This window comes from Syngnathoides biaculeatus, chromosome 11, assembly GCF_019802595.1.
Source record: "Syngnathoides biaculeatus isolate LvHL_M chromosome 11, ASM1980259v1, whole genome shotgun sequence".
Lineage (NCBI taxonomy): Eukaryota > Metazoa > Chordata > Actinopteri > Syngnathiformes > Syngnathidae > Syngnathoides > Syngnathoides biaculeatus.
In genome coordinates this window covers 12,208,035-12,234,817 of record NC_084650.1, presented here as the reverse complement: position 1 = coordinate 12,234,817, position 26,783 = coordinate 12,208,035, and the positions used below count along the sequence as shown (strand labels likewise).

The 26,783-nt window shown below is 42.6% G+C and overlaps 1 protein-coding gene across 16 annotated transcripts in view; it reads left to right on the top strand.

The window, feature by feature from the left end:
* Positions 1-26,783, top strand: part of map7d3 (MAP7 domain containing 3) — a 31,912-nt gene that overhangs the window by 1,639 nt on the left and 3,490 nt on the right. The window contains exons 2-19 of one of the 16 annotated variants that reach the window (XM_061835713.1): positions 7,183-7,281; positions 7,425-7,505; positions 8,307-8,470; positions 8,578-8,689; positions 9,369-9,452; positions 10,918-11,022; positions 12,827-12,919; positions 13,433-13,531; positions 15,278-15,403; positions 18,558-18,673; positions 20,877-21,013; positions 21,420-21,640; positions 23,441-23,564; positions 23,680-23,965; positions 24,025-24,078; positions 24,179-24,245; positions 24,919-25,069; positions 25,415-25,686. In XM_061835713.1, coding sequence (XP_061691697.1) covers positions 7,183-7,281; positions 7,425-7,505; positions 8,307-8,470; positions 8,578-8,689; positions 9,369-9,452; positions 10,918-11,022; positions 12,827-12,919; positions 13,433-13,531; positions 15,278-15,403; positions 18,558-18,673; positions 20,877-21,013; positions 21,420-21,640; positions 23,441-23,564; positions 23,680-23,965; positions 24,025-24,078; positions 24,179-24,245; positions 24,919-25,069; positions 25,415-25,686 — 2,391 coding nt within the window. Of the gene's footprint in view, positions 1-7,182; positions 7,282-7,424; positions 7,506-8,306; positions 8,471-8,577; positions 8,690-9,368; positions 9,453-10,917; positions 11,023-12,826; positions 12,920-13,432; positions 13,532-15,277; positions 15,404-18,533; positions 18,674-20,876; positions 21,014-21,419; positions 21,641-23,440; positions 23,565-23,679; positions 23,966-24,024; positions 24,079-24,178; positions 24,246-24,918; positions 25,070-25,414; positions 25,687-26,783 lie in introns of all 16 variants that reach the window. The other 15 variants (XM_061835712.1, XM_061835714.1, XM_061835715.1 and 12 more) reach the window with 15 other exon arrangements.

Below are 26,783 nucleotides of genomic sequence, written 5' to 3'. Positions count from 1 at the left end.
ATTCATCGATCCATTTTTGGTGACATTTACTTTTGTTGGTGTGCCGTGGAATTTTTCAATTGTAAAAAATGTCTTGGCTCTATAAAGGTTGGAAATCACTGCTCTAGAGCATTACAGTAAGACAGTCACTCACATTTGACGAGCGCAACCACGCTCGCAAATCTGCACAGTCGAGCACAACAAATCACGTGCGTAAAATATGTCACGAGCAGAAAAAAATAGATCTTGAAAGACGTCGTTTATTTTGTGTTGTCTTTACATTATTTCATAAACAGCGTCAACTAAAAAAAGCCTGCTCCTAAACAATCAGTATTCGCCCGGAAAAAGGAAGTGCAAGTTAACCGTACTGAGCATGTACGGAAGTGATGTCAAAAACGGACGTTCTGAGCTTCCGTTTGTGTTTATTCCTTGACAGGCCTGTGCATTTAACTTTTCTTCAGATCAAGAATTTTTATTGATGAAAAATTTCAAAATACCGTTTATATCATGTTCTACTAATATCAGTTGAAATTGGAAATGATCATTTTTGAGTTTGAAATTTTTGTTTTCTATTTGTTATGTATTTGTTTATTTTATTTTTAATTTACAGTTATGTTATAGTAATCCCAGTAAGTTATTTTAAGGTCTTGAGATTCCATCCCGAATCACACCCGCAGCTTTATCCGCGAGCGTGACTGACCACACCCGTACATTTTTCAAATGTGAGTGACTGCAGTGAGAGCACATCAATATGGCAAGGGCTGCAAAATAATTGAGCTTTTCAGCACAAGTATTGAGTATTGCCAGCAAATGCTAATGATGCTTTCATAATGCTAGCCTAGCAGTCAATAGCTTCACTCGGATGGTATTGAAATACTTGACACTGCTCATCTAAAGTCCAAATCAGTTCTTTTTATTTTACTATCAGCCCCATACCAAACTCCATGTCGAATGAGAACTAAAAAGATAGCAGCAACCTGACAAAATCCATCCATTTGCTACATTAAGCATCACTCGTGCTCAGTCATCCACATGACTGCCAGTTATCAACTTCATCTGGTTTACCACTGAACCACGCGTGTGTGCTGGGAAAAAAAAAATGCTTTAGCTTTTTTTTTTTTTTTTGCTTTCAAAGAATCATCTTATTTCACAGTAACTTGCGGTGCGTGTCCTCCTCCTCGTACGACATTCAAGCCGCGTTTGACAGGCTAAAAGGCGTCGGACCTTCGAGCTTCCACTGTAATGTCAGGAATCTCTGCCTCGTGCATTGTGTTTTCCACAAGAATGCCGGCAAGGGGAGAAATTACCCATTCAGGATGATGGCTTAGCGCCGTTACAAGGTTGTCGTGCCTTGCCAAATTATTGAAAGCACGAGAAGTATTCCTGAAAGTCTCGGACTGAATCACCGCAGAGGAGCAGCTTTAGTTTCTTTGTGATTTGTTCTCTTAGCGTTTCTCCCTTCCTGTGCTTTTATGTAAAGTACTGCAGGAAGGTCACACTAACGATTTGAATAGCAAAGCAAAGTTCATTGGATTCATGCAAAGTTATGTCGGGATAAGCGGCTTGGGAAATGGACGGATGGGGTTAGTGTCCATTTTTGACAAGTACATGTCCGTGAAAGTCAACCTTATAGAAATTGTTGCACCAGTCTTAATGACACGTACAGTACTGCAATGAATAAAGGAGTGACTGAGTGAGAGAACGAGTCCATCTGGAAGACTCCCCGGGGTTGTATCGCAAATAGCCCAGGCTTACCTTTGCATGCCAAGGTCTGGAGTAATCCTGCGGATCTGCCAATGTGTTTAAAAGTGTGCATGCGCGCATGGAACTGCGAGCAGGCGTCGAGATTGCTAAGCGAGGATCTGCCGTTAAGCCAGATACGGGACGGCGTGAGCCGAGATGGCTTTTTTTCGCGGTTGCGGTGCTTTATCCCGACTAATTGACCAATGAGGTGCTCGGGTTAAAAGGTTACACTGCCTCAAATGCGGCCGACTCCATTGATTGCGTGGGATTCATTCGACGTTCCCACCCGCATATCCGCTGGCATCGCTTCCTGTTTGTGTGTTATGATGATGTATGTATTTGTTGCAGAATTTAGGTCTTTGCTGACAAAGTAAAGTCACACTTTCGACTACTTCAGTTGCGTTATTTTATCAAGCCGATTGAGTCTTTGCTTGCATCACGTCTTAAACTAAGGGGAATCGTTAAGTGGCACCGAGATGAGTTAGGAATCAAAATTCGTGTTGTGATCCATATTCTCTTTTTTTGCAAACAGTAATTTATGAATAAAACCCGTAACAGCTGAAACATAGACATTACGTTGCAAACATCACCCCCCCTCCCCACTTTTACGGAAAAATATTTTAGCATTTAATCGATTAGTACTCTTTGTCCTGATGAGACAATTCTGCGAACTAGTAGAACCCATTAGTCAAATGAATACTAACATTTTTCCACTACTGTATGACGTTGTACATTCATATCAACAATATACCCAAGAGCACCAGATAGCCCCCAAAGACCAGATGAGTAGCAAAGGCCCTAGTATCAATCACGTTGAATAAGTACTCAAACAGCTTGCCATACGTATACTTGCGCTTAACAGTTCCTATCCCCCCAAAACTTGCTCCGGTGTGCAGTTTTTGAACAAGATCACCTCAACTCTGAACTGTTAAATTTTTACCCTCCAACCTATTTTTGTGCACTTCACTCACCAAAAGACACGCGATAATGAAAACCCCAGATCCAGACATTTCCGGAGTAAAAAGCTGTCGGCCTTATGCACTTCCTTTAACTGTGAGTATCTCAGAGGCTGCTCGATGAGGTCTTGCGATCTTGCGAACGATTTAGAGAAGTAGCGGCTGATTAGTGCTAGAATTGGAGCAGTCGTTTTACAGGGGGGCTTGCTTGCTTCCTCTTCTCTGAGTTAATGGCAAGCCCCCACGGGGGTCGGCGCTGCTGCTTGCCATAATTAACCCGCAGCGCCAGACTGGACAAATCGGTGGCCAGACAAATGAGCGTCACTTAGATCTCGCTCAGCTCTTAAAATTCCCCTTGACACGTTTTGCGAAGGATGAGTTGATGCGGTGACCAGAGTTGATTGAATACATGCAAATCTCATCAGGGACTTGGAGATGAGATGCGTCCTCTCTGATTGGGCTCTTCTTTTCGATGAGCACACCTGGCCCTCTTGAGGCCCTCTTCCGCAGTCTAATCAGACCACTTCAGTGAACACATGAATGTCTATTTTCACTTCATGGCGACAGTCTTCACGCTCGACTTTTTTTTGGATGATTTATTTTCACAACAGAAGCTGCTCAGGCCAAAGCAACGACAGTGTCACTTTTGTGACATCTGCTGGCACCATGGTACCCAGGAACTGTTGAAGTGTGTCGGGAAGGCCATCTTGCGACATCTATGGAGCTCGTGCATGTGACGGCGCCATATTGCCGGTCAAAAAGAACTGCTCGACAGTGTGGGGGACATTGAACCGGAGGAGAATACTTACAATATCCGAGACCTGTTGTGCTGTTGGTTGTCACAACAGACAAGACAGATATTCAAAGAGATCATTCTATAGCAAACCAGCTGAAAAGATCGATGGATTTTGGCAAGTAAGCGCGATGGCTGGTGCCCAACCAAATACACACGCCTATCTAGCGATCACTTCATTTTACGTAGGAATTATTCTTGTCAATCTCAAATAACCAGGAAGTATTTATACTACCACCTTGACTCATTTGTCTACAATGCGCATTTAAAAAAAAAAATAAATAATAAGTCTGTCGTGTAGAGGTTTACAGGTGTGTGTGTGTGTGTGTGTGCATGTGGCTGCAATACGCTTCCGTGTACGGAGCAGCCGACTCCCTGTCCTAAATGTTTTTCGTAGTATGAATGCCAGTTTGTGTAAAACCAGGGGTCATTTATTTAAATATTGGTATTTGTATTGAAAAAATCCAAGTGGCTCCATCGCTATGTGTGATTTATTCTTGAATGAGAACAGATCCAGCAACGAAGTATTTGTATACGTCCAGACTTTTATACGCTTTCAAACTCTTATGTGTAAATCTCGACAACTTAGTGACCAGATACACGTGTAGATCCAGTTGTCCCCGACAACTGGAAGCGGGTTAACAGTCCACTTTCTTATCGGCAAAAACATCGACTGCGGAATTAAATATGGGTGCTCTATGCCAAATGTCTGTCATTTTTCCACCTACCTTTGTTCATTATCACCTTCTAAATGTTTAACGGTATCGGACACAACTCTGGCCGTCGTGCTATAAGACGTATTTTCGCGTTATCTCCGACCGACTTAGCATTGAAGAATGCTTTGTTTGACCGGCACTTCCAGCCAATGATGTGATTTGATGACGTAAATGCACGAGCGCTATCTAAATTATCATGTTGATAATTTGAATATTCATGATTGTTGATTTTCTGCACTATCTGAAATAATGTCCTGCTTTTGAGTAGTGGCAGGAAAATAATTTTTTCATCCAAGTCTTTGATTAATCCAAAAAAAAGGGAGATTAATTGGTTATTAAATCATCTTTAGTTGCAGCTGTATTGTGAAGCTTTAACATTTATGCTTATCGCCCCTGACTGTCAAATTGGCAAGGAATGGCTTTTGTTTTAGATGGCATCGGGATTGCACTGATGTACCGACAGGTGTACCTAGTGAAATGTACACCGTGGTCAGTCCATGAATTACACTGGAAATATGAATTGATTGGAAGGCACTTGGCCGTCGTGTTGTCTTAAAATAGCCGTGAGTCACGCGCTTTTCATCCGCACTTAGCATATCACTTGGGTACCGTTGCTCTGTTGAACATTGTGCTTGGCATCCATTTATTGATCTCATCTTTGTGAAGTAAAACCTTCCCTGCACGACTTGGCGAATTTGTGCTGTTTTCTTCCAGCAAACGATCTCTTTTAGCACACAACGGCTAACTGCCTTTTCCTGTCGGTTCTCCTTGGGGATAAGGATAATGCGGTGTGCCGAGAGTGTGCTGCGTGCATTTTTATTGTATGTGGGAGTTCTTGGCTCATGTTTCACTGATCTCTACACTGAACGTAATGTCGGAGTGCTCAGCAGTTTCGTCAACTGGAATCCGACCGCTTACTTCCGCCGAAGAATATTTGTCACGTACGTCTTTTTTTCTATGGTTAAGTGTGGATAAGGCTGCACAATTTGGAAGGGGAGATAAGTGACAACTGCCGAGTTCTTTGTAATATTCTGACTTATGATGAAGCACAACTACGGACCTCTACCTGTCCTTGACAATTCAGTTGCCTGTTATTTATTCTTATATAAAGTTTCATTTTACACTGAAAACTTTCCTGTAATGTTTTCAAGCACGGCAATAAAAATAGAGGTGTTTTTCCTAACCTTGACAGAACACAATATTGTGTTTTTCTGCGTCTTGAAAATTCTGTCAAACTTCCAAATTCCTCTAAAATGGCTGGCAATATGCGGAACTCTGATTTTGGAAAAATAACAATCAGTGAATGAGTTCATATTGTTGATTGATTTTGGAACCTCGAGTTTGTTTAGTCCTCAAGTTATATGCAATTATTTCTCTCTTATGGAGTTTGACATATAATTTACTATATTTAGACCCTTTTAAGCAAGAAAATTAGGTGGACTTCAATATTGTGCCATAAAAGGAATACAGACAGATTCTTGATTTAGCTTCACTGAACAGCTAAACACGACAGGTTTAATAAAAGAAAAAAAAATGTCTTTAACGCGGTTAATTGATCGGCTCCATCATGCTTTCCAAAGAAGTAGAAACATTTTTTGACATTATGTTATCAGTAAAAAGTACCACATTGTTATGGGTGAAGTAGGATGTGAATGAATGAAAGAATGAATGAATGAAAGAATGAATGAATGAGTGAGGTTTGAGGCAATCTTGTTTCCATATCACATGACAAAAGATCTAATTTGCCTACTCGTCAGCAATTTAATAGTGCTGAGAACGCTCCACTGAGTAATGCAGTCAGGACGAAACTGATCCAGCTTGATTGTGTGCGGTTTCCTTCCTACTATGTCTGCTATGCACCACTTTCTCCTAGCAAATGGGAAAATGCTATTAATATGATTAAAGTGACCAGTTTTGTTCGCCTCTCATGCTTGATGGGAAATGTTGGAAGGTGACAGAGAATGCAAAGTCACAGTTTCTCTAAAGTATTAGATCTCTGCAAACACCGATTTGTCATTTAAGCACACAGGCAAACTAACCACTGTAAAAAAAAAACAAACAAACAAGCAAAAAAAATCTCAGTTGGCCAGCTCAGAGCGCTCCTTGGTCAACCAGGGACATGTGCCAAGCTTCTGGAGGACCAAGGATGGGACCTGCATCCCGCTTGCCTGTGGCTGCCTCACTCAGAGTTCACCGTGAGCACCGACAATCCACAAAATGTTGCCATTTGATGTTGTACTATTCCGTAATATACAGTCAATTGCAAATATAAATTAAGACGATGACTCGGTGAGAATTGATAGTGTATATGACTACATATATACTGATATTACATATGACTAAAACATTTTTTGTTGTTGTTTTTGTCTTTGATAAACCACAAATTTCAGCCTTAAGTTAGTGGCGTTATCAAATTATCAGTAGCCTCTGCTTTCTGTCAATGGCTACTCAAATGTACAGTGAAGAAAATAAGTATTTGAACACCCTGCTATCGTGATTATCCCTCTCACAGTGGAGATGCACCTACGATGAAAATTTTCAGACCCCTTCATGATTTCCAAGTGGGAGAACTTGTAATATAGCAGGGTATTCAAATACTTATTTTCTTCACTGTAAGTAGTTGTACATGTACTCATTCTGAAAAAAGTGGTATCAGTGAATCTATTTACGCCTCTCTATCACTGCTTTGTCGTTAAATAATTGTATATGCCTCTATCATTACACATCGGGCATCTCTGCACAAATACAATTTTTTTTTTTTTGTATTATTTATTTTTGTTTGTAACCAAAGGCCTTATTGCAGGAATAGTCCTATATCTATCGGAGAATGTCTTTTCCAGATTTGAATGTGTCATACAACGAGAAAAAGTTGTGATTTTGAAAGTGACTTATTAAAATGACTTTGCTTACCTGTCAAACTTGGACTTAACGACATTACCTCCGAAAAATATGACATCGTTCATTTAAATTGACCTTAAATCGTTTCGTCATCCAGCTGCAGCTGCGCAGGCCCAAGGCGAAGAGCGGCGCAGCCAGGCTGCGAGTCCAGCCCTCCCGGCAAACACAGCAGCCAAACTTCAAGGCTGTCGGCCAGGTAAAGCACGCCACACCTCAACGCATCTTACGCACATTGCTAATTTCTGAACAATTTGCCGCCACAGAAACCAATATTGTAGCCACCCCGCTCTACATGGCTTATTTTTTATTTTTATTTTTAAAAACATGATGCGTTTGCAGTCCTTGACGGTGCTACACTTCGAGTTGATGATCGCCTGCGAGTAGCAAAGGAGAGACGAGAGGAGGCAGACAGGCAACAAGGTAAGCAGACAACTATCCATTTGATTTTTTACCTAAAGCTAACACTGTTCCCATAGCCATGGAAAATGCAAGTTTTTATTCACTAATCGCTAAAAGTTAAGCACATTTTACACTGAGTAATTGTCTCTTGAAAGCCAAATATCCCCAGGTTTTTGTGGGTAGTTGACATCTTACTGTAAACATTTTATCTTGTAGCTATCTAAGTGTTCATCTAGAAATAGACTTAAATGTCGTGCTAAGGAAGCAGCATTTAAAATTTCAATTTAACTCGCATGTCTTTATCAGTCTTAACTTTGTCACAGACCTACTTGCCATGGGAGGAAAACTAATGGTTCATTTGCATGCTGAATTGGTCAATTGGTAGAGGAAAAAGCCGGCGGTCAACCCTCCAATCTTAGACAACAGCTTTACTCTCTGAGTCGAGCTGCAAAAAAAAAAAAAAAAAAAATGTCCATCCAAACCATTTTCGTCTTGACAGGCGCATTTTGTTGTTCCGCAGAACACTGATGGAATGCACGCATTCAGCTGCCTCGACCATGAAAGTCCCATGACACCTCCCGACACTCTCAAATTATGCTATTTTCATACCGGAGGAGGTTTCAAACCCTTCAGTTACTTTGGCATTCTTTTACATGGTCGATTTGTTGTGTTTCCTGAACAGCACCTATACTTGAACGGGCAATATCTGGAATTTTAGAAATGGTTGGCACAATGGGACTGAATTTGTCACGTATACAAATTAAAAAATACAAAATCTTAAATGAAAATGTAAAATGTTACATTTTTTTCTCCTGCCGTCAGCTTTGCGTGAGTCTCAGATCATGGAGCGCGAGCGCAAGGCCAAGATGCAAGTGGAGCGTCAGCTAGAGGAACGCCAGAAAAAGGCTGTGGAGCAGAGAAGGAAGGAGGAGCAGAAGCGTCTGGCCGTGGAGGAGAAGAGGAAGCAGAAACAGGAAGAGGAGAAGGTAGCCAAGGAAGACTTGAGTGTCTGGAATGTTTGTTTTATGAATGATTATTCCTCTGACAAAATGCAAATAGAGAAGAGCTCTTCTGCTTTTCGTTTATGCGGAAGGAGCATTACGAGGCAGTGATGAGACGAACGTTAGAGCGAAGCCAACGGGCCGACCAGAGGCAGAAGAGATGGTCCTGGGGAGGATTGTCAGCAGACTCAGATGGGCGAACAGGTAATGGCGGTAGAATCATCTATTTCAATTTATGTCACACTTCGCAGTACTTTTTTTTTTTTTTTTTTAGGAAATTTGGTATTTCTTACAAGAAGCTGAAGGTCAAAAGTCACAAGCGGTGTTGGAATTTCCAAGAATGTCATCTTGTATGCCTTTCTGTGACTCTTGCAGTTTTTCTGTAGCGTTGTCGGAATGACAATGTGACACTAACCCCAGTGAGTCCTCGCAATCGGCGAGGTACTTTTGATCAATTGTTAGGTGTTCTCTTTCTCACGATGTAAAAATGTGAACAGCACGCTGAGTCAAACACGTGTTGTTAATTTTGCCTTTCAGATCCATGTTAGAGTAGAGCGAGTTTTGTCAAAAGGACTGAAACACCGAACAATTTGAAATGTGCATTGAAAACTTTTGGTTATGTTGATCCTGAAATTTCACCCGAAAATCTAATATCCATTCATTTTGGGAGTAGTATACAAATAATGCCCCATCCTGCATTGCAAAACATATAGTTAACCTACTGATCCAAAAGTATCTTTGATTATTGTGAGAAACTGTGAATGAAGAAAGGCTGAATGCATCCCGGGCACGGCTCACCTTCATCTCACTGTGCCGAGAAGCGAGATCTCCAAAGCTCGCGGTTGTGTTGTCGCTCCCCGTTGAGAGGTTTCTTTCCCCACAGGAGACTCTGATGCCGGCGCCTCTTCTCCAGTAGCTAAAGTAATTTCGCCTGCCGTGCCAGAAAAGCCACCAAGGAACCAACAAGGTTTTGTTTGCGACATGCCTGCCAGTTTAAATCTCTAGCATGGCCACACGTTGGTGCTATGGAGGCTTGGGTTATACTATACTATACTATACTATACTATATCTTCCCTTCCTCACACATTCTTCCACAGCCTAACGCAGACGGTTGACGGTTCTGTCTGTGCATTCTGCTCACAGGGGTTGCTGTTTTACTTTTAGGGCTTGGGCTCACTCACACTTTTGGGCAGGGCCGGTTCATTGGGGCTACTTAGATGGATGCATGGAAGCCCAGTGAAATCCAAGGCTGAACTACTAATGTCAAATTGAATGCAGATCATGCCATGTTGTGGCTACTCTATTAGCTTAACCGCATGACATGCAGGCACAATGTTTTTTTTTTTTTTTTTTTTTTTTTTTACGGATTAAACTGAAACACATTATTTAATGTTTTTGTCAAGTGTGCGTTGTGAAAATCTTAACTAGGTCATAAAGACAAAGAATCTAAACAGATTCATGACAAGACCAGTAGCAAAATGTCTTCCTTTGTAAAGTTAAAAAGGTAAACAAAATATTACAATCACCTCTGTGTATGCAAACCATACCCAAAAAAATTGCCAAACCAGTACTGTAATTTCCGGCCTATAAGACACAATTTTTTTCACACGCTTTCAACCCTGCAGCTTATGCGGTGATGCGGCTAATTTGCGCATTTTTTCTAACGGTCGCAAGGGGGCACTCGAGCGGAAAAGATAAGAGAGAGACCGGTGGAATATGTGTGCAGAGGAAGGGACTTTTACCGGTATGTCTTTTTTTTTTTTTTTTTTTTTTTTTTTTTAACTGGCCCTGTTAGTGTTGCGCTAGTGTTAGCGCTGTGTTACTGCCGAATCTCTGTGTTTTTTACCGGTGGGCTTTTTTTAACCGGCCCTGTTAGTGCTGTGCTACATTGTTGCTACTGTGTAGCTGCCGTGGCATTTTTTTTTTTTTTTTTTTTTTTTAACAGCCCTGCTCGTGCTCCCGTGTTGTTAAGCTAAGCTAAGGTACTAAAACTTTGAAAACTCTTTCTACATACCATCTTTCTTTGTAAATATCTCATGTTTCAATGGGGATTTAAATGTGGGTACCTGCAGCTTATACACAGGTGGGGCTTATGTATATACCAAATGATATTTCCTTTACAAATGTGATGGGTGAGGCTTATAACCAGGTGCGCTCCGTAGGCCGGAAATTACGGTACACGTATGAATGTTAATGAAACTGAATGTCATCATAGTAAAGGCAGATATTTTTTGATAGATTCTGTACAGGATCTCATTACCCACCGTAGGTGTTCTAATATTGTGGCCCGTAGTTCTATGTATAAGTGTCGTAAAGTTTCCTTTGTTAGTGGAACTACACCCTGTTGAGCCCCCCACTGTGTGCACTTCCCTTCCGAGCTACTTGTAGTGTAATTCCACCCTCGTTTGTCCTTCCTCCTCCCCGACATGTAGACAAGCGCTCCACGTCCACGGTGAACCTCAAACAGCCGTCAGAGTCTAGCATTAGCAAACGCCTGTCCTCGTCCTCCGCTACCCTCATCAAATCTCCTGACAAAAGTAAGTCTTCTCCTACTACCCCTTCCGCCTCATCCTCCCAGACTCCCTCCCTCTAACTCCCCCACCCCACCCTTGTCTCCACAGTAGTACTTTGTTTTATATCCGTGATTCCCAACCAGTGTGCCTTGGGGACATTAATGTGCTATGAAAAATACCAAATTTTACGTATTTGAGTTCAGGGAAATAATGTATTGTTATTCATCTTTTTATGCTAATGAGGAAAAGTGATGCTCTTCTATTAGATGACAGGTATTACATACAGTAATTAATGTATCCACTTTTTGTGACATTTTTGCTCGTTGGTTTGCTGTGAGATCTTTGAGTTGTAAAATATGTACCTTGGCTTTACAATGGTTGGAAATCACTATTTTATATTTTAGAATGCTGTTCAACTTGAGGCCTGCAGTGCAAATCCAGCTCTCCATGTCATTTTGTATGTTGTTTTTGGATAAATTCTAGCACTCCCGTGACCGTTCTGAGGATAAGCGGCTTGGAAAATGGCTGTTAGCGCTAGTTCCTTTTTAGGTTAGGTTCCTTCCTTGGTTCAACATTTGTGGTTAAGATGACCTGGATGACTGACAATCTACACTGACAAATCTACCTGGTATTGAGCAGGATGAACTACCCGATACCATAAATTATTTATTTTCATGTTCTTTATTAGTGTAGTGCATGCAGCCCTTAGCACATTCCTAACAATCATCAACAAAAATCCCATTGACAAACTAGCACCCGTAGTAACAATTCTTATAGCTCTAAATGAATAATCACACGACACAAACACTGCAGCAGCATACGCATACAGATAATATCACAAAACTCACAGGCATATGTTCTTCCTATTTTCTGAAGGGTAATTATTTTTCATATAGTTCTGTTGCGACATTCTTCTTCTTTTTAAAAACCTGATATGGTTGTCGTTGGAAGTTGTGTAGGGCACAACAGGAACCTTACATGCTTCATAGAAGGCTTACATGAAGTATACAATAGTGGGCGGCACGGTGGAGCAACTGGTTAGAGCGTCAGCCTCACAGTTATGAGGACAGGGGTTCAAATCCCGGCACCGTCTGTGTGGAGTTGGCATGTTCTCCCGTGCCTGCGGGGGCTTTCTCCGGGCACTCCGGTTTCCTCCCACATCCCAAAAATGTGCAACAGTAATTGGAGACTCTAAATTGCCCTTAGGTGTGATTGCGAGTGCGACTGGTCGTTCGTCTCGATTTGCCCTGCGATTGGCTGGCGACCGGTTTATGGTGTACTCTACCTCCTGCCTGAAGATAGCCTGGATAGGGTCCCGCACGCCACGACCCTTGTGAGGATAAGTTGCTCAGATAATGGATGGTATATAATCGTAGATCTCATTTCTAGAGTTCAATACATCAATGGTACGCATTTGACTTCAACAAATCAACAGATTTACATCATAACAAGCCTTTTATAGAGTTAAAGAGGTAGAAAAACGACAAAAATAAATATGTAAAATTTAGAATAGCTTTAATGTCACAGCTTTTTTTTTGTACATACAATTATCTCCAATTCAAGGCCGACACAGCACACTAATTGGGTGACGCGCCATGTGACTGACATAATAATAATAATAATAATAATTATTGCAATATTTTAATTATCAATATGTGTAGATTTTATTTCTTCAGTGTTGCAGCCTTGGTTTGTTTTTAAATGTCCTAAAATCTGATTTTTAGGAACAAAACCGGAACAAGCCCTTCATCCAAGGAGCATTGTTTCCTTATGAATAGTACTCATGGGGCCGAAGTCGTCATTAAGTGTTGTCGTGATTGTCTCTCAGGTTTTAAATCCAGGAGTGTGTCTTGTAACCGTTTGCCGCGGAAAGACAGTGCTGCTAAGGTGGAAAACAAAAACCTGCTGGCGGAACAGACAGGTGCAAAGACGTCACTTTGTGCAACCACCGCATTTCTCCACTTAACTTCTCCTCCATGCATGTTACCTAATCACTGCGTTTGGTCAATATTAGAAGGATTGCATCCATTTCATTTTCTCGATTTCTGTAGCAGGAGATAAAAACACAAACCATTGTAAAGATAAGCATGTAATAGTTGTCCGTAACATCACTGATTTGCAACATTGTACGATTACGGAATGCATGATTAAGTATATTAATGGGTTATTGTTTGGCGGTGGCTTTGAAAGGCCAGCTGTTAAGATTTGAGAATGTCTTACAATGGCGCCTATGTGTGCCTCTGTTCACGTCTCACTTTTGATGAAGATCACCAGTTCGACCTCTGCTCCCGTGATGTTTGCTGACTCACACCGAGCATATCTGCACATGACCCATTCGAAACACTCCGCGGGGTTGTTTTTTTTTTGTTGTTTTTTTTTTTTTTGACTCTCTCCCTGTGTTTTGTCGGATGTGACCTTGCACTCACATCCGTAGGTGCTTCCATGAAGAAAAGGAGTTCGTCCCTCACACGAGTAAGTGTGGGCAGAGCACAGACTCCTGCCAAGGCTGCTAAGGGGACGGCAGACAATCAAGGTGGCTAGCATGGAGCAATCACTCAATCACTTTTTTTCATGCTTCCATCTGGTTTCCATTTTTTTCGCGGGGGAATAAAAGGCATGATGCACTGACATTAACGGCTTGCTCATTTAGAATCTGGAAGAGGTTTTGCGGGGATATATCTTCATTGGTCTTTTTTTATGGGGTGGTTTAATCGGACCTACATGATTTTTTTTTTTTTTTTTTTTTTGGGTCTTAACACCTTGTGTCTATGTCCCCCCAAAACTGACTGACGCACTATGCTGAATAACATTTTTGGCAACTGCTCATATTTTCAACATGCTCCTGTTTGTGATTTGCCACTCACATTATACGCTTGCCTTTTCCATCGGATTCTCTTGCACCGCCCTCAGTGGCGACTAACACATCGCTTGTCGTCGTTTTTACGTTTGTCAACTCAAGCCAATGATCTTGTTGTATGTCCACACTAACAGTATGCGTTGTTTTTGTTTGTCACACTGTCGACTGTGTTCTGCCCTCCCACAGATGATGTCTTCATAGCTGGATTTAAGCCGTTGTGCTTGTGCATCAGTGCCATCCCATCATAGCTCCCACAAGAGCACCCAAATCCTTTCAAGGGTGCAGTCTGTGTATTAATCACCATAGCTTTTGTTTGTCCGTTAGACTCTGTACTGAGGGAACACGCTGTGACCGAAATGATGCCTTTTTGTATTTCACATTTGTTTCTTCGCAGGATTGCGCAATTATTATTATTATTTTTTTTTTATTAGAGATGGATGTCACGTCATTTATCAGGTGGATTGTGTTGAGGAAGTATCTTTGCTGACTTTAACCCTGGTACATGCAGGACATACAGTTTGGTGCTTGATCCGAATTAGGATGGCTGGACCTGGCGAGCTGCACACTATTAAGTGCCACTCTAGTCCTTATCACCTGTTCTTTTAGCCTCCTAATACCCTGATGCGTAGTAGCAGCAGCGGCCCTTGCCACTTAAAATGTAAATAGCATCTCTCAGTAGCAGATATGGCCTTACTAAGAAACTTTACCGTGACTTGAGGAGAGAGTCCAATTTTGTGAAAACCATCGACAATCGAAACTCTTTAACTCTCGTGTGATTTTTTTTTTTTTTTTTTTTCTTTTGTCACACAAGTGGCGACAAACGCCTGTTATCTCAGTTAACTGATGCAACAGCTCCTTGTTTCAGCTGTGAAATCACCTTGCCCAAAAGTTACTGTCCAGCGCAGTTAGATGTGGACACCTTGGAGGTGTTTTCACAGTCGAAACTCAGATCATAACACTCGCTGTCCTTCTTGCTTTTACTTTTCTTTTGTCGTTCACTAACGGTCCGGTGTTTTCTCTTCCCCGTCAGCACACCTCCCACTGGCTTGAGGAACCGCTGATTTGGCCAAATTGTCGAGTGATTCAACATAGACAATCTGTGGTTTGTCTCAGTAGTCTTCCATAGCATCACTGGCTTGTTATTCTCGTGAAATGATTTCAGTGACTAACAGCGGAAGTGAGAAGCTCTGTGAGAATATTGAGATTCAACCTTTTTGATGGATGTTGTTGATTCTCTCTTGATGGTTAAATCACAGGGTGACTTATCTAACTGACACCCCATCCCCACTTTCCCCTCTCCTCCCTTTTGTCTGTGCCATTCTTGGCTGCTCTTCTCACCCCCACCCCTCGTCTCTCTCCCCTTCTCCTTTTTTTGTTCTCTTCTTTTTGGGGCTTTCATTTTTCCGTGGGCTCACCGTGTAGCTCGCAAGCAAGCGACATGCACTGCGGACGGAGGGGTCGTTAGTCGCCTGCTCACTCCCACCCAGGCTTCACTAGCTAGGAGCAAGAGCGCTGCCGCCCTTTCCCCCGAAGGAACGGATGCTCCAGGTAATCCCTTCGCAAAGTTGAACCTGACAGTGGAAGGTTTCTTGCTTCTCTTACTGAAGCCCCTCTAACGTTGAACGGTACTTACAAGGGGTCTTCAGTTTAAGATGACGTAACCTGAGTTTGTACACAAAGTGGAATGTCTTGTCGTTTTATCACCAGCTATAACTGTTGGACAATCATAAATATTCATGTGAGAAGTATGTTTAGGCCATAAATATACTGTCCCATGTGAAAATGAACGTGCCTTCTTGTGCTGTGTGATGACAAGCTACTCGTAACCTTGGACCATCACCATGTCAGCACTGTGATAAACTGTGGACGCCCCCCTGCTATTGCTTTTCACACTTTTTCACTCGTAGTTTGAGGCACTTTTTCTAGTATCTGGTGAACCGGGTGTCCCCGTGTGACAAGTCCGATACCATATGTACGACTTAGAGCATGGCTGGCAGCATACTGACAAGGACGTTTATCAATGTTATACTCTACAGCAGGGGTGCTCAATGCGTCGATTGTGATCGACCAGGCGTGCCCAAAAAAAAACAAAAGACGTCAGCCAATGTTCCCTCGAAACTGCGCGCGCGCACAATTGTGCACCGCTGATGCCGTCTCTTCGCAGATATTCTGCGTTGCGCACAAAAAAATAATAATCCAATGCAAATTGAAAGTATAACATACAGCTATTCATTTTGTGGCATTTTGCGATGTGATTCAATCAGTGAGGGATGACTGGATGTTACATCCAATGGCACAATTCACATACGTACTGTAAAAAAGAAGAAGCCACTGGTTTCTTTTAGGCAGCACACGGAACTTTCTCTAACAAGGACCACTGCTCCGCCACACTCTCTTTTACTTAGTTTATTTTCGACCCGTCCACTGCTCTTAAAGACGTACACTGATAATTACAAATGTTAGAGTACTTACGCAGCCCATCAATGTATTTTTATAACGACAGTGTCCACCACCACTGCTTTAGGTAGTCCGGGCAACGTTGAGCAAAGACGAGTTAGGCATGCTGCTTATCTTTACTTTCATTATTAATGGAGAAAGTTAAAAAAGAAATGCAGTTGTTTTAAGATGCAATGACTGTCAGAGTATGTGAATAATTGAAGAAAAAGTGGTTAAACTGGACGAGATTTTCTCTTTTCCGAGTGGGAAAGGTCTGGTCTGGAGTCAAAGTAGAAGGTGCAGGATGAGATGGTATGTATAATTTTCAAATTCCATCTTGGCACAGCCTGATCCAGGATGAAAGAACAGACTATACAGTGCACGATAAAGCTAATGCTGTATTTTTAAATATTGGAGGCAACATAGCATTAACCTTAAAACAGTTTGTATGTAATATTTTGTATGACCCATAAATATTTCCAGCAAAGCAGAATCATGTGAGCGAACTTAATTCTTCTGTAAATATGGTCCAACACGGGTCCAGCTCACGTGTTCTCACCAAGTGATAAAATTGGCAGCAGTCAGTCGTCGCCTTTAGCCTTTCAAGCCCACCGTGACTCGCAGCATTTCTCTGCATCTGAGGAGCTTCCGGGTACAGGTTGGGAGATTTTCTCTAAGCTGCTTACTTGTTCCTGTGTCAGAATGAAGCCGTTGTGCTGCTAAAAGGTGTTCTGGCACCAAGATCAAAGACCTGGTGGCACCAGGTGGATTTTTTTTTCCCCAAAAATATCCTTGTCTCTCCATTAAAACCACCGAGTAATTTATTATGTGTAATTACATGCACATAAAATCAGTTAATGTTGTATTGTTCTAGAAGACCACTTTATTCCCCTCATATCTGCAAAAGACGCGGGTTTTAGGGTGTGGCGTTTATTGAGCAGCCATCGGACACCCATTAGCAGTTCTGGATTGTGAGCCCTGGCCCCAGTGGAAACATGAGCCATCTGCAGTAGTTGCAGCAGCAGTAGCAAAGGCACAGTGGACAGGAAGCATCTCAGGCTCGTCATAGGATGCAAGACACTTGATGACTGAGCTCTGGCAAGCGAGAGTCCTCGAGGTTGCTGGATTATCGTGGCTAATCCCTCAGTTCCCGACACAACACGGCCATAGTCGGCCGTCAACAAGATGTCCTGTTCGCCACAGATGAAAACTTTCAGACTGACATCAATTGTCTACCAAGCATCGACATCAAAGATTAGTAGAATTTGCTCTTCGTTGTCTCGTCTTGTGCGATTTATATTACAGGTCAACGTCGTTTGCTGATGTTCTCGCACGTTGACGACAGTGTAAAATGATAACTCGTGGGATAAATACAGGTGTTAACAAGACGTTAAGTAGGGTTTCCTGCCACTTAGGTTTAAATAAAACAGATTAGTGTGAGAGGTCAATCTAAATGCATCTCTAAAACCGTAAATCAATGGCAGCCTTTACAATTTTTTCACCGCGCTGAGTAAAATTGTACATTGAAATGCGAGTGACCCGACTTCCAACTCAACTCACTTCTCCATGAACAGCAGTATGGCAGATGGTAAACATTTCTTCAAAAAAGAGAAGCTTCAGGCTGTTCTCACCAAAGTAAATAGAAAACGTCCTGGTACACACACAAGGATTCCATTACATTCATTTCAATGAGGAAAGATTTGAGATCCGAGTGTTTTGAGTTACGAGCATGGTCACGTGACAAATTCAATCTGTATCTCAAAGTACTTGTGTATACAGTACCTGTTCCTGTTTGACTTTGAGCTGTATTGACCCATACCGACTATTTGTGAGTGCATTTTTATTGCACGCTAATATTCTAATACTGGAAATGTGGTGTTAGTTTGCTTTTGCTTTCTGTTTTAATTGTCCATAAAGTGACCCATATTTTGAGGTTGTTGTCCTCTGTCCCTCACGAACACTGATTTGAAACTGTTGCCTGCTATACAGTGCCACGTCTAACAAAATAATTTTTCCCCCCTTGAAAATAAATTTCCTGCCTTTCAATCATCACTTGTCCTCATTTCCTTCTTCTCGTTATCTCCTCTCATTTCTAATTAGTTTTCTTCTACCCCCCCCCTTTTTTTTTCCCCCTTTTGCAACTTTTGGTTCTTTGCTGCTTCGCTGGCCAACGCGGCCTGCTTATCACCCTCCCCGCTGGTTGTGCTTCCCTGGCCCTGCCGATGACTGTGTCCTTTACCAGAGTGTCACCTGTGTCCTCGCTCAGCCTCCGCCGCGATTCTGCACCCGCCACGTGGGCCATTGCGGAGCCGCAGCATCGACCGGCAGAAGAACGGCATGACCACCTCCGTGTCGGCAGACGGAGCCCTCGACCCTTCACTGGTGAGCGCATGTCTTGTTACGCACGCCACAAAATTCCAACGTAATGTCGAGCCTTATAGTGCGACATATACGGGGCATATTTTGCCTTCAAAGTGGGGAAAAATAAAAGCACAACTTACTACTTAGTTTATCCTGACAAGAATGGTAATGCTGCCGCTTGCGTTGTTTACAACAGCCGCCATTTTGATTTAGGGCGCATGCCTTGCGACTGACTGGCGTCCAATTAAGGAAGTAGTCCACCTTTCGCCTAAAGTCAGCTGGAGTAGGCTCCAGTATCTTGCGACCCTAAATAGGATAAGATAGATAGTTTTCAATCGAGTATTGACTCGATTGAGGTCAAATGGAGGGTGATTTTTGCTGCAACCACCTAAAGCACTGCTGAGTTACAGTGAAGGAAATAAGTATTTGAACACCCTGCTATATTGCAAGTTCTCCCACTTAGAAATCATGGAGGGGTCTGAAATTTTCATCGTAGGTGCATGTTCACTGTGAGAGAGATAATCTAAAAAAAAAAAATCCAGAAATCACAATGTATGATTTTTTTTTTTTTTTTTTTTTTAACGATTTATTTGTGTGATACTGCTGCAAATAAGTACTTGAACCAGAGACCTGAGAAAACCAATGTTATTTGGTGCAGTAGCCTTTGTTTGGAATTACAGAGGTCAAACGTTTCCAGTAGTTGTTCACCAGGTTTGCACACACTGCAAGAGGGATTTTGGGCCAATCCTCTACACAGATCTTCTCTAGATCAGACAGGTTTCCGGGCTGTCGCTGAGAAACACGGATTTTCAGCTCCCTCCCAAGATGTTCTCTTGGGTTTAGGTCTGGAGACTGGCTAGGCCACGCCAGAATCTTGATATGATTCTTACGGAGCCGCTCCTTGGTTTTCCTGGCTGTGTGCTTCGGGTCATTGTCATATTGAAAGACCCAGCCACGACCCATCTTCAATGCTCTGACTGAGGGAAAGAGATTGTTCCCCAAACTCTCCCAATACATGGCTGGGGTCATTTTCTCCTTAATACAGTCCTGTCCCATGTGCAGAAAAACATCCCCAAAGCATGATGCTACCACCCCCATGCTTCACAGTAGGGATGGTGTTCTTGCAATGAAAATTTCGGACCCCTCCATGATTTCTTAGTGGGAGTACTTGCAATATAGCAGGGTGTTCAAATACTTATTTTCTTCACTGTAATTAGGTTACAATATTACGTCAATGTGGTGTCAGCTAATCTGAACATGGATGTCCAAACTTCCTTTTATAATAAATAAATCCCCCAGTTGATTAAGGTCATTAAGTTACTCTGCATCTGGAATCAGAAGCAGCAATAACTTCAAGGGAAAGAGGGGAAAAAATGGGATTGATGCACAGCATAATGGAAAAATAATAATTGGGCAGGTGGAAGGAGAGAGCAAAGCATCATGCGAAAATGCCTCAGTACAGTTTTGGGCCTGGACAAGATTAACTACGCTGGGACGGTTCAGGACAAGCCTGAGCCAGTCCTACTCATATAACTTTTATCCAAATTGAAAGTAGATACGTGGTTGACATTTGCCAGTCAAAGTGCTTCAGCTACACACAAACGACAGAGAACTTTTATTTCCTGCTGTTGCGCCCCACCCCTCCCTCCCCCCTCGGCACAATGTTATCTCCCGGCACTCGGAGGCGACGTCTCGCTGTCGTCACCCGCTGCTCCATCCGACATAACCTCTCATTCTGCGCTCTGAGCCAGTGAAAGGACTCGTTGAAATGATTTCAGACAAACCGGTGGCCTGATTATGGACAGATTGGGTCATGCAAAGTAGACTACACCCTAAAGCCTGGGACCGGTTGACTTTCCATCTCTTTGTCTTTGCTTCCGTTCACGTATCGGTGTAGAGATTTATAACCTTGCGGTTAGCGTTGTATAATGCTCCTTTTAAATGGTCTCTCTGTGTACTATGTTCAAGTTTCTTTGTATCGACCCATGTCTTAAGGAAAGTTTTTAGGTTTGCAGGTCGTCTTTGTGTTTTCAACGGCTTCATTTTACAGTTAACGCCTTGTTTCAAACCGATTACGAGAGCAGACTCGTCATAAACCCTTTCGTGGCAAATATCTCGCAAAGATAGGTGTCTGTGCGGTAGGTAATGATGTCGTCCTACTCGTCATGAATTAATTTTTCACCTCTGTCCCATCTCTGTGTGTATGTGTGTGGGGTGGATACAGGCCAAGCAGGAAAAAACGTTTACCTCGCCTGGGAGGCAACGCCCGCCCTCTCCTTCCATTCCCATGGGACGCAACCGCTCGCCATCCCCTGCCCCGAAACCGTCTCCAAAGAGGCCTCCTTCCCCAGCAGCATCAAAGTAAGACCCCAAATGTTTCAGCTCACCTTCTCAGAGAAAACTAATGCAGTTGGCTTGAGCGACAGGTTGTTACGCCGTGGCAAAGCCCCATGATAGATATAAAAAGATATATTTTTGTGACTCAAACATGTAATATGTATAGGCATAAGAACAGTGTTAGATAGAGTAGCATCCCTTTTCCCAAGGTGTGCAAATGGTATTGGATTAAAAGCTTTGTTTCAGCAGTCAGTGCAGAGAGTGGCTAGATTTTTTTTTTTTTTTTTTTTCAGCCTCATTATCTATACTTGTCAATTATTATTGTTTTTTTTTTTAATCATTAAAATTTGACAAGATCGTTAACACCACTTCTCACTCAAGATGTATTTTCACTTTTTGGACTTTGATGAACATAATTTGTTTCTGACAGGCAAAATTCCAAGGCACGCCCATCCTCCCCTGCGATGAAACAGCATCCCCCGTCCCCTCAGCCCACGTCAGCGAAACCTCCTCCGATCCAGAAACCAGCCCTTACCCCTCCAGGGCCCCCAACCCTGCGAAAAAGGGACTCCCGCCCCAAGGACCTGTTGTTACCTGGACAGACTGGGTCGCCGCAGTCCTCGGACTCTAGCAAATCCAAAGAGAAAGACGGTGAGCATCTTGGAACGATAACTAGAGGATGGGGGGGGGGGGGGTGTTGGTCAGTGGTTTTGTTTTTACTTTATTTTTTTGCCCCCACCCTCACCCCATTTTGTGAACATGTTTCATAATTCTGTAATGAATAGTTGGAACCTCCTTTCAAACAGTTTTTAATCATGTCATCACTAAACCAGAAGCATACAACCCTCTTCTTATTGGTCTTGATATTCAACACAACACTAGCTTTGTTCCTGATCGCTGGCCTACTCTCCCTCTGGTCTGTGCTTTTGTTTGTGTCTTGTGTTGCAGCAGCTTTATCAAATCCCAGCTGCTCTCACTTGGTGTCCCACATTAGGGTTGTCGATGCTGCCCCCATCTGGATAGAATCTACCCTGAAATATAGCAAATGTTTCCCAAAATTTGATTATCTGAGTAACCGTGGCCGAGGCAAATGAAATTAGATAGGCTTCGTGTTGGAAAGTTATAGCTCTGTCACTAATAATAATAATATTAAAATATTTTTTTTAATGAAGGAGTCTTTCAAGTCACTCAACGTCACCACATTTAAAAATTGTTAAAACACAAATACACAGTGAACAAATGGAACACCTGTCAGTCAACAAATATGTAGATTTAAATGAACATTTTGGAACAGACTGCCGCCAGGAATGACAGAAAGTAAAAGTAGGGACAGGAATAAATGATTACGCATATATTTTTAAAAAAATAAATGAAAGTTCAAGTGAGATTGAAATTAGATAACGAGTCCATGTTCCTGACGTCGAGGAGGGAGTTCCAAAGGCAAGGAGCAGATCGACTGACGATTTCTTGACCTCATGTTGGACAGATGGGCTGAAGGGATGATGAGGCCGATGGGCGAGGCAAAACCTGAGAGTCTCTGTGGGATTAGGTGAGGTCAGAAAGAGATGCAGGAGCAATATATATATATATATATGAATGGCTCTAAATCTGTAGAGAAGATTTTTATTGTCATTGCTCCGTTTGGTATGCTAAGCCCTCTCTGGTCCCTTCCATGTCATCGGTGCAAACGAAAGAGAAAGAGGCCACCAAGGGAAATTGTTTTCTTGGTGAGGGAAAAATGGATATCACCCCTAGAAAATGATTTATTGATTAAATCCCATAGCCCAAGTGTCCTGTGAGCAATCTTCAGATTTGCAATGGGAGTATATCATATTTCACTTTTTTGCTAGCAATGGAAAATAACAGCCTAAACCGTAAAAAGATTGCAGAAGGTACAATTAATCTGTGTACCCGTTGTCGTTTTTAAGAAAATGATAGTTTTTTGTTCAACTCAATGAACCCAAATTTCACACTTGGGTACATCTATGAATAAATTGAGTCAAGCTCTTCATTATTTCATTACATCAAATTTGTGTGACGTTTTTATTTGGAGGTGTGTCAGGAGATTTTCCTCATGTAAAATTGGTTCCTAGGCTCACACATGTTGGAAAACACTTGATTTATCTGATCTGTCTGTCTCTCGTCTACTCTCTTAACTCAACCGGCTGAAGCACGCCGCCGCCCCACACTGCTTGTGGGGTCTGCTTGAGGTTTCTTCCCAACAGGGAGGTTTTCCTTTGCTCAGTTTCTTGGTGCTTGCTCATGTTGGGTTCTGTTTGTCTTTCAATGAGGGGGGAAGTGTTGTCTTCAACCTGCTCCATGGCTAAAATACCCAGAGACAACTTCTGTTGTGATTTGGTGCAAGAACAATAGAATTTAATTGACCTCAAACCACAATATTAACGTAACAATGTAAAGTATTTCCTGGATTTTGTCATCCCTGCCTGTTAGAGTTCAAGACGGGAACTAATTCTGCTGCTGAGGCCGCCAAGCTCTTGGCGGAGCACCGCAGACAAATGCGCGAGCAGAAGGAGAAAGATGAACAACTCAGGATACAGCGTGAGGAAGAGGAGAGGTGAGCGCGTTCAATACTTCCTCACGAGGAGAACCGTCAATGCAGATGTTCTCTTCCTCTATCAAAAGCGTCAGTATCAAAGTGAAAGGTGAAGCCTTTTTGATTGTTCTTGCAGGCTCAGGAAAGAGGAGGAAGACCGCCAAGCAGAGGAGGCTCGACTGAAGCGGGAAGAGGAGGAGAAGAAGCTGGCGGAGGAGAGAAAAATCAAGGAAGCAGAGGAGGCCCAAAGAGCGGAGGAAGAGCGAGAGAGACTGGAGGCTGAGGAGGCCCTCAAGCAGGCGGAGCTGCAGAAGGAGCGGGAGGAGGCCGAGGCCAAGGCCCTGGAGGAAGCGGAGAGGGTCCGCCAGGAGCGCGACCGCATCATGCAGCAGAATCAGCAAGAGCGTATGGAGAGGAAGAAGGTAATTACCACTGATCATCATTAAAATAAATTGGAAATCATTTTGGGATCTTATTGCAGAGAATTGAAGAAATAATGAAAAGGACGAGAAAAGGAGACGGAAATGACTTTAAGGTCAGCAAATTTATTTATTTAAGTTTATTTCTGTTACTGATGTGCAAAAAAAAAAAAAAAAAACAGAGTCATGAACAAGTTTTTCGTCACTCTTGTCCAGAGAGATGACGACAAGGACCAGGAGGACAACGAAGATGGAATGGACCCGATGAGCTTTGACGCAAAATGTATGTTCTCCGAACTACTGCTCTGTGGTATCCAAAATTCACACACACAAAAAAAAGAAAGCAGTAAAGGCCATTCATGAATGTGGTTATCTGGACCACACTAACTCACTCTTTAAAAGCTGCAAAAAAGTACAGATATTGCTGTTTATCAACCAGAACCTCAAGGCTAGAAACAACAGATGCTCATTAATTCAACTGGCAAACAGTAAATTCTCACGCAACAGCGTCTTGACAAACATTTCATGTGTCCGAGGATGATCGCACCGCATCCCGGTCCTGAGGTACCAAAGCCGTCCAAAACTATGACGTCACTCTCATATTTCATGGTTGGGATGAGGTTTTGATGGTGTTGTGTTGCATTTTACATTTGTTTCAAAAAAGGGAAGGAAGTTATCAATTTAGCACAAATTTGAAGTGTTAAATATATGTAAAGTTGAAATGCAGATGACGCTTCCTGTTGGATTATTTAGTTTATGTAATTGTTTTTGACTCATAGGATTGAAAAGGGTTCTGGCTACTTCTTGTTTCCAACAATACAGCGTACAGGACAGAGTCATATTTGTATTGTATTTTTCTTTATTTTTTTTCTATTGCTTTGTTTTTGGCTGCACGTCCATAATTTGGATCAGTTGAAAAAAAAGAAGGGTGAGCATATATCTGTTTTCCTTAAAAGGTGAAAGTGAGATGGGCGATGTCGCCATGGAGAGGCACAACTGCGGCGACGACGTGGCACAAAGAGAAGAACCCCTCGGCTGCCCGAATGGGAGAGAAGAAACGGACGACAAGGAGAACAACAACGCCCCAGACGAGACTCAGGCAGTCAGGTAGGACATCTGTAAAATGTTCACATGCGACTAAAAATTATCATTCAGGGTGTGTAGTTTAAGCACAACACTAATCTTGATCAAAAATCCAAGTTTGGTATTTGAACCGCAGCAGTGTTGACATTTGCCACATCCCACGCAGGCCAGAATCAGCAGTCGTCTCGTTCCACAAGATTACATATTTATTATATTACAATGATTAGAGAGCTCGCATTCACTTAAGCTGTGCAGGCAGTGGATTTATGAAATTGAATGCAAGTAAGGTTTATATATTTCCCCATGGATTTAATTCCTTTTTTTGGGGGGGTTGATTGAAATCATTCACACTGGCCTTCCCCCCTCCAGTCCAGTTTCAAAGGGCCGTCTGGTGGAGGGCTCGGAGTTCCTGAACGAGCAGGACTCGGCCAACGTGGAGCTGGTGTCGGGCGTGGGCGGCAAGTCCAACCAGTGGAGCTTCGAGGAGCTCATGGATCGCAACGTCCATTCCAAGACTCACCCCCTCATCGAGGCCGACGACTGCAATCCGGTCCTGATCAATCTCGACGGGCCGGACGGGACCAAAGGAAGCCCAGTGAACTCTCTGCATTCCTCCAGTCAGGCTATAGAGGCCCTGTCAGGTGAGATTCTTTCATGTGGACCTTGCCGCTTTCTCTCCTTCAAACATTTCATATTTGTGTCACAAGGTTTGGACTGTTTGCCCCCCCCCCCCCCCCCCCCAAATACCGTAACTCGCAGCCTACATAGCGCACCTAGTTACAAGCCTCATCGAGTACATTTGTAAAGGAAATACCATTTAGCCACGAGTTCCCACGTTGAAGGTACACAGAAAGAGTTTAACGCTAGCGCTAACGCTAACAGGGGCGGTTAAAATAAAACTTACCGGTAAATATCACCGAGACACGCCAGTAACACAACAGCAACACGCTAGCACAGTGCTAACAGGGCTGGGAAAAGTCACTTCCTCGGCACATATATTCCACCGTTCTCATTCTTATCTTTTCCACTCGAGTAACCCCCTTGCGGCCGTGAGGAAAAATGCACAAATTAGCCGCATCACCTGCATAAACTGGAGGGTTGAAAGCGTGAGAGGGGAAAAAAAGTCACGGCTTGTAGGCCGGAAATTACGGGAATTCTGTTTTAAGGGCCGTGTATACAAAAAGAATCAAAGTGGTTTTATAGATCAACTTGGACTTTTAACAAGATTATCAGGTGACTTCCAGGAGGTAGAACGCGAGAGACTACTGCTAAACTTGTTGAAAACGTCTTGTGTTTTGGGTTTTGGCCTCAGATATGCCCCAAAAGGGGGGATGTTTTTCTGACTTCCTTAAAAAAAAATCCAGTGGAACCTGTGCATGTGCGCGTCTTCAGCGGCTCAAGGAACTAGTTGTCACTTCTAAAAGGGACAAACTCAAAACCAAACAATCATCGGGTTTCAATTTGAAGTATGTGAATCTATTGATCAGGAGACGACCGAGCACGGGGCATTTCGGCGTCAAAAGAACACGTCCATGTCGTTAATCCGAGCTAGAGCAAACCCAGTTGGAGCCTTCCTAGTTTAGATAACATGCAAATAGATGAAATAGCATCAGCCACCAAAACAATGCTAGTCTAGACTCATTTAAAAATGGTACTGCTGTGCTTATTATTATTTTTTTTTTTTAGGCTACACTTGCCATGACAAAGTTTAAGGCATCTCGATGACTTTGGCAATTTG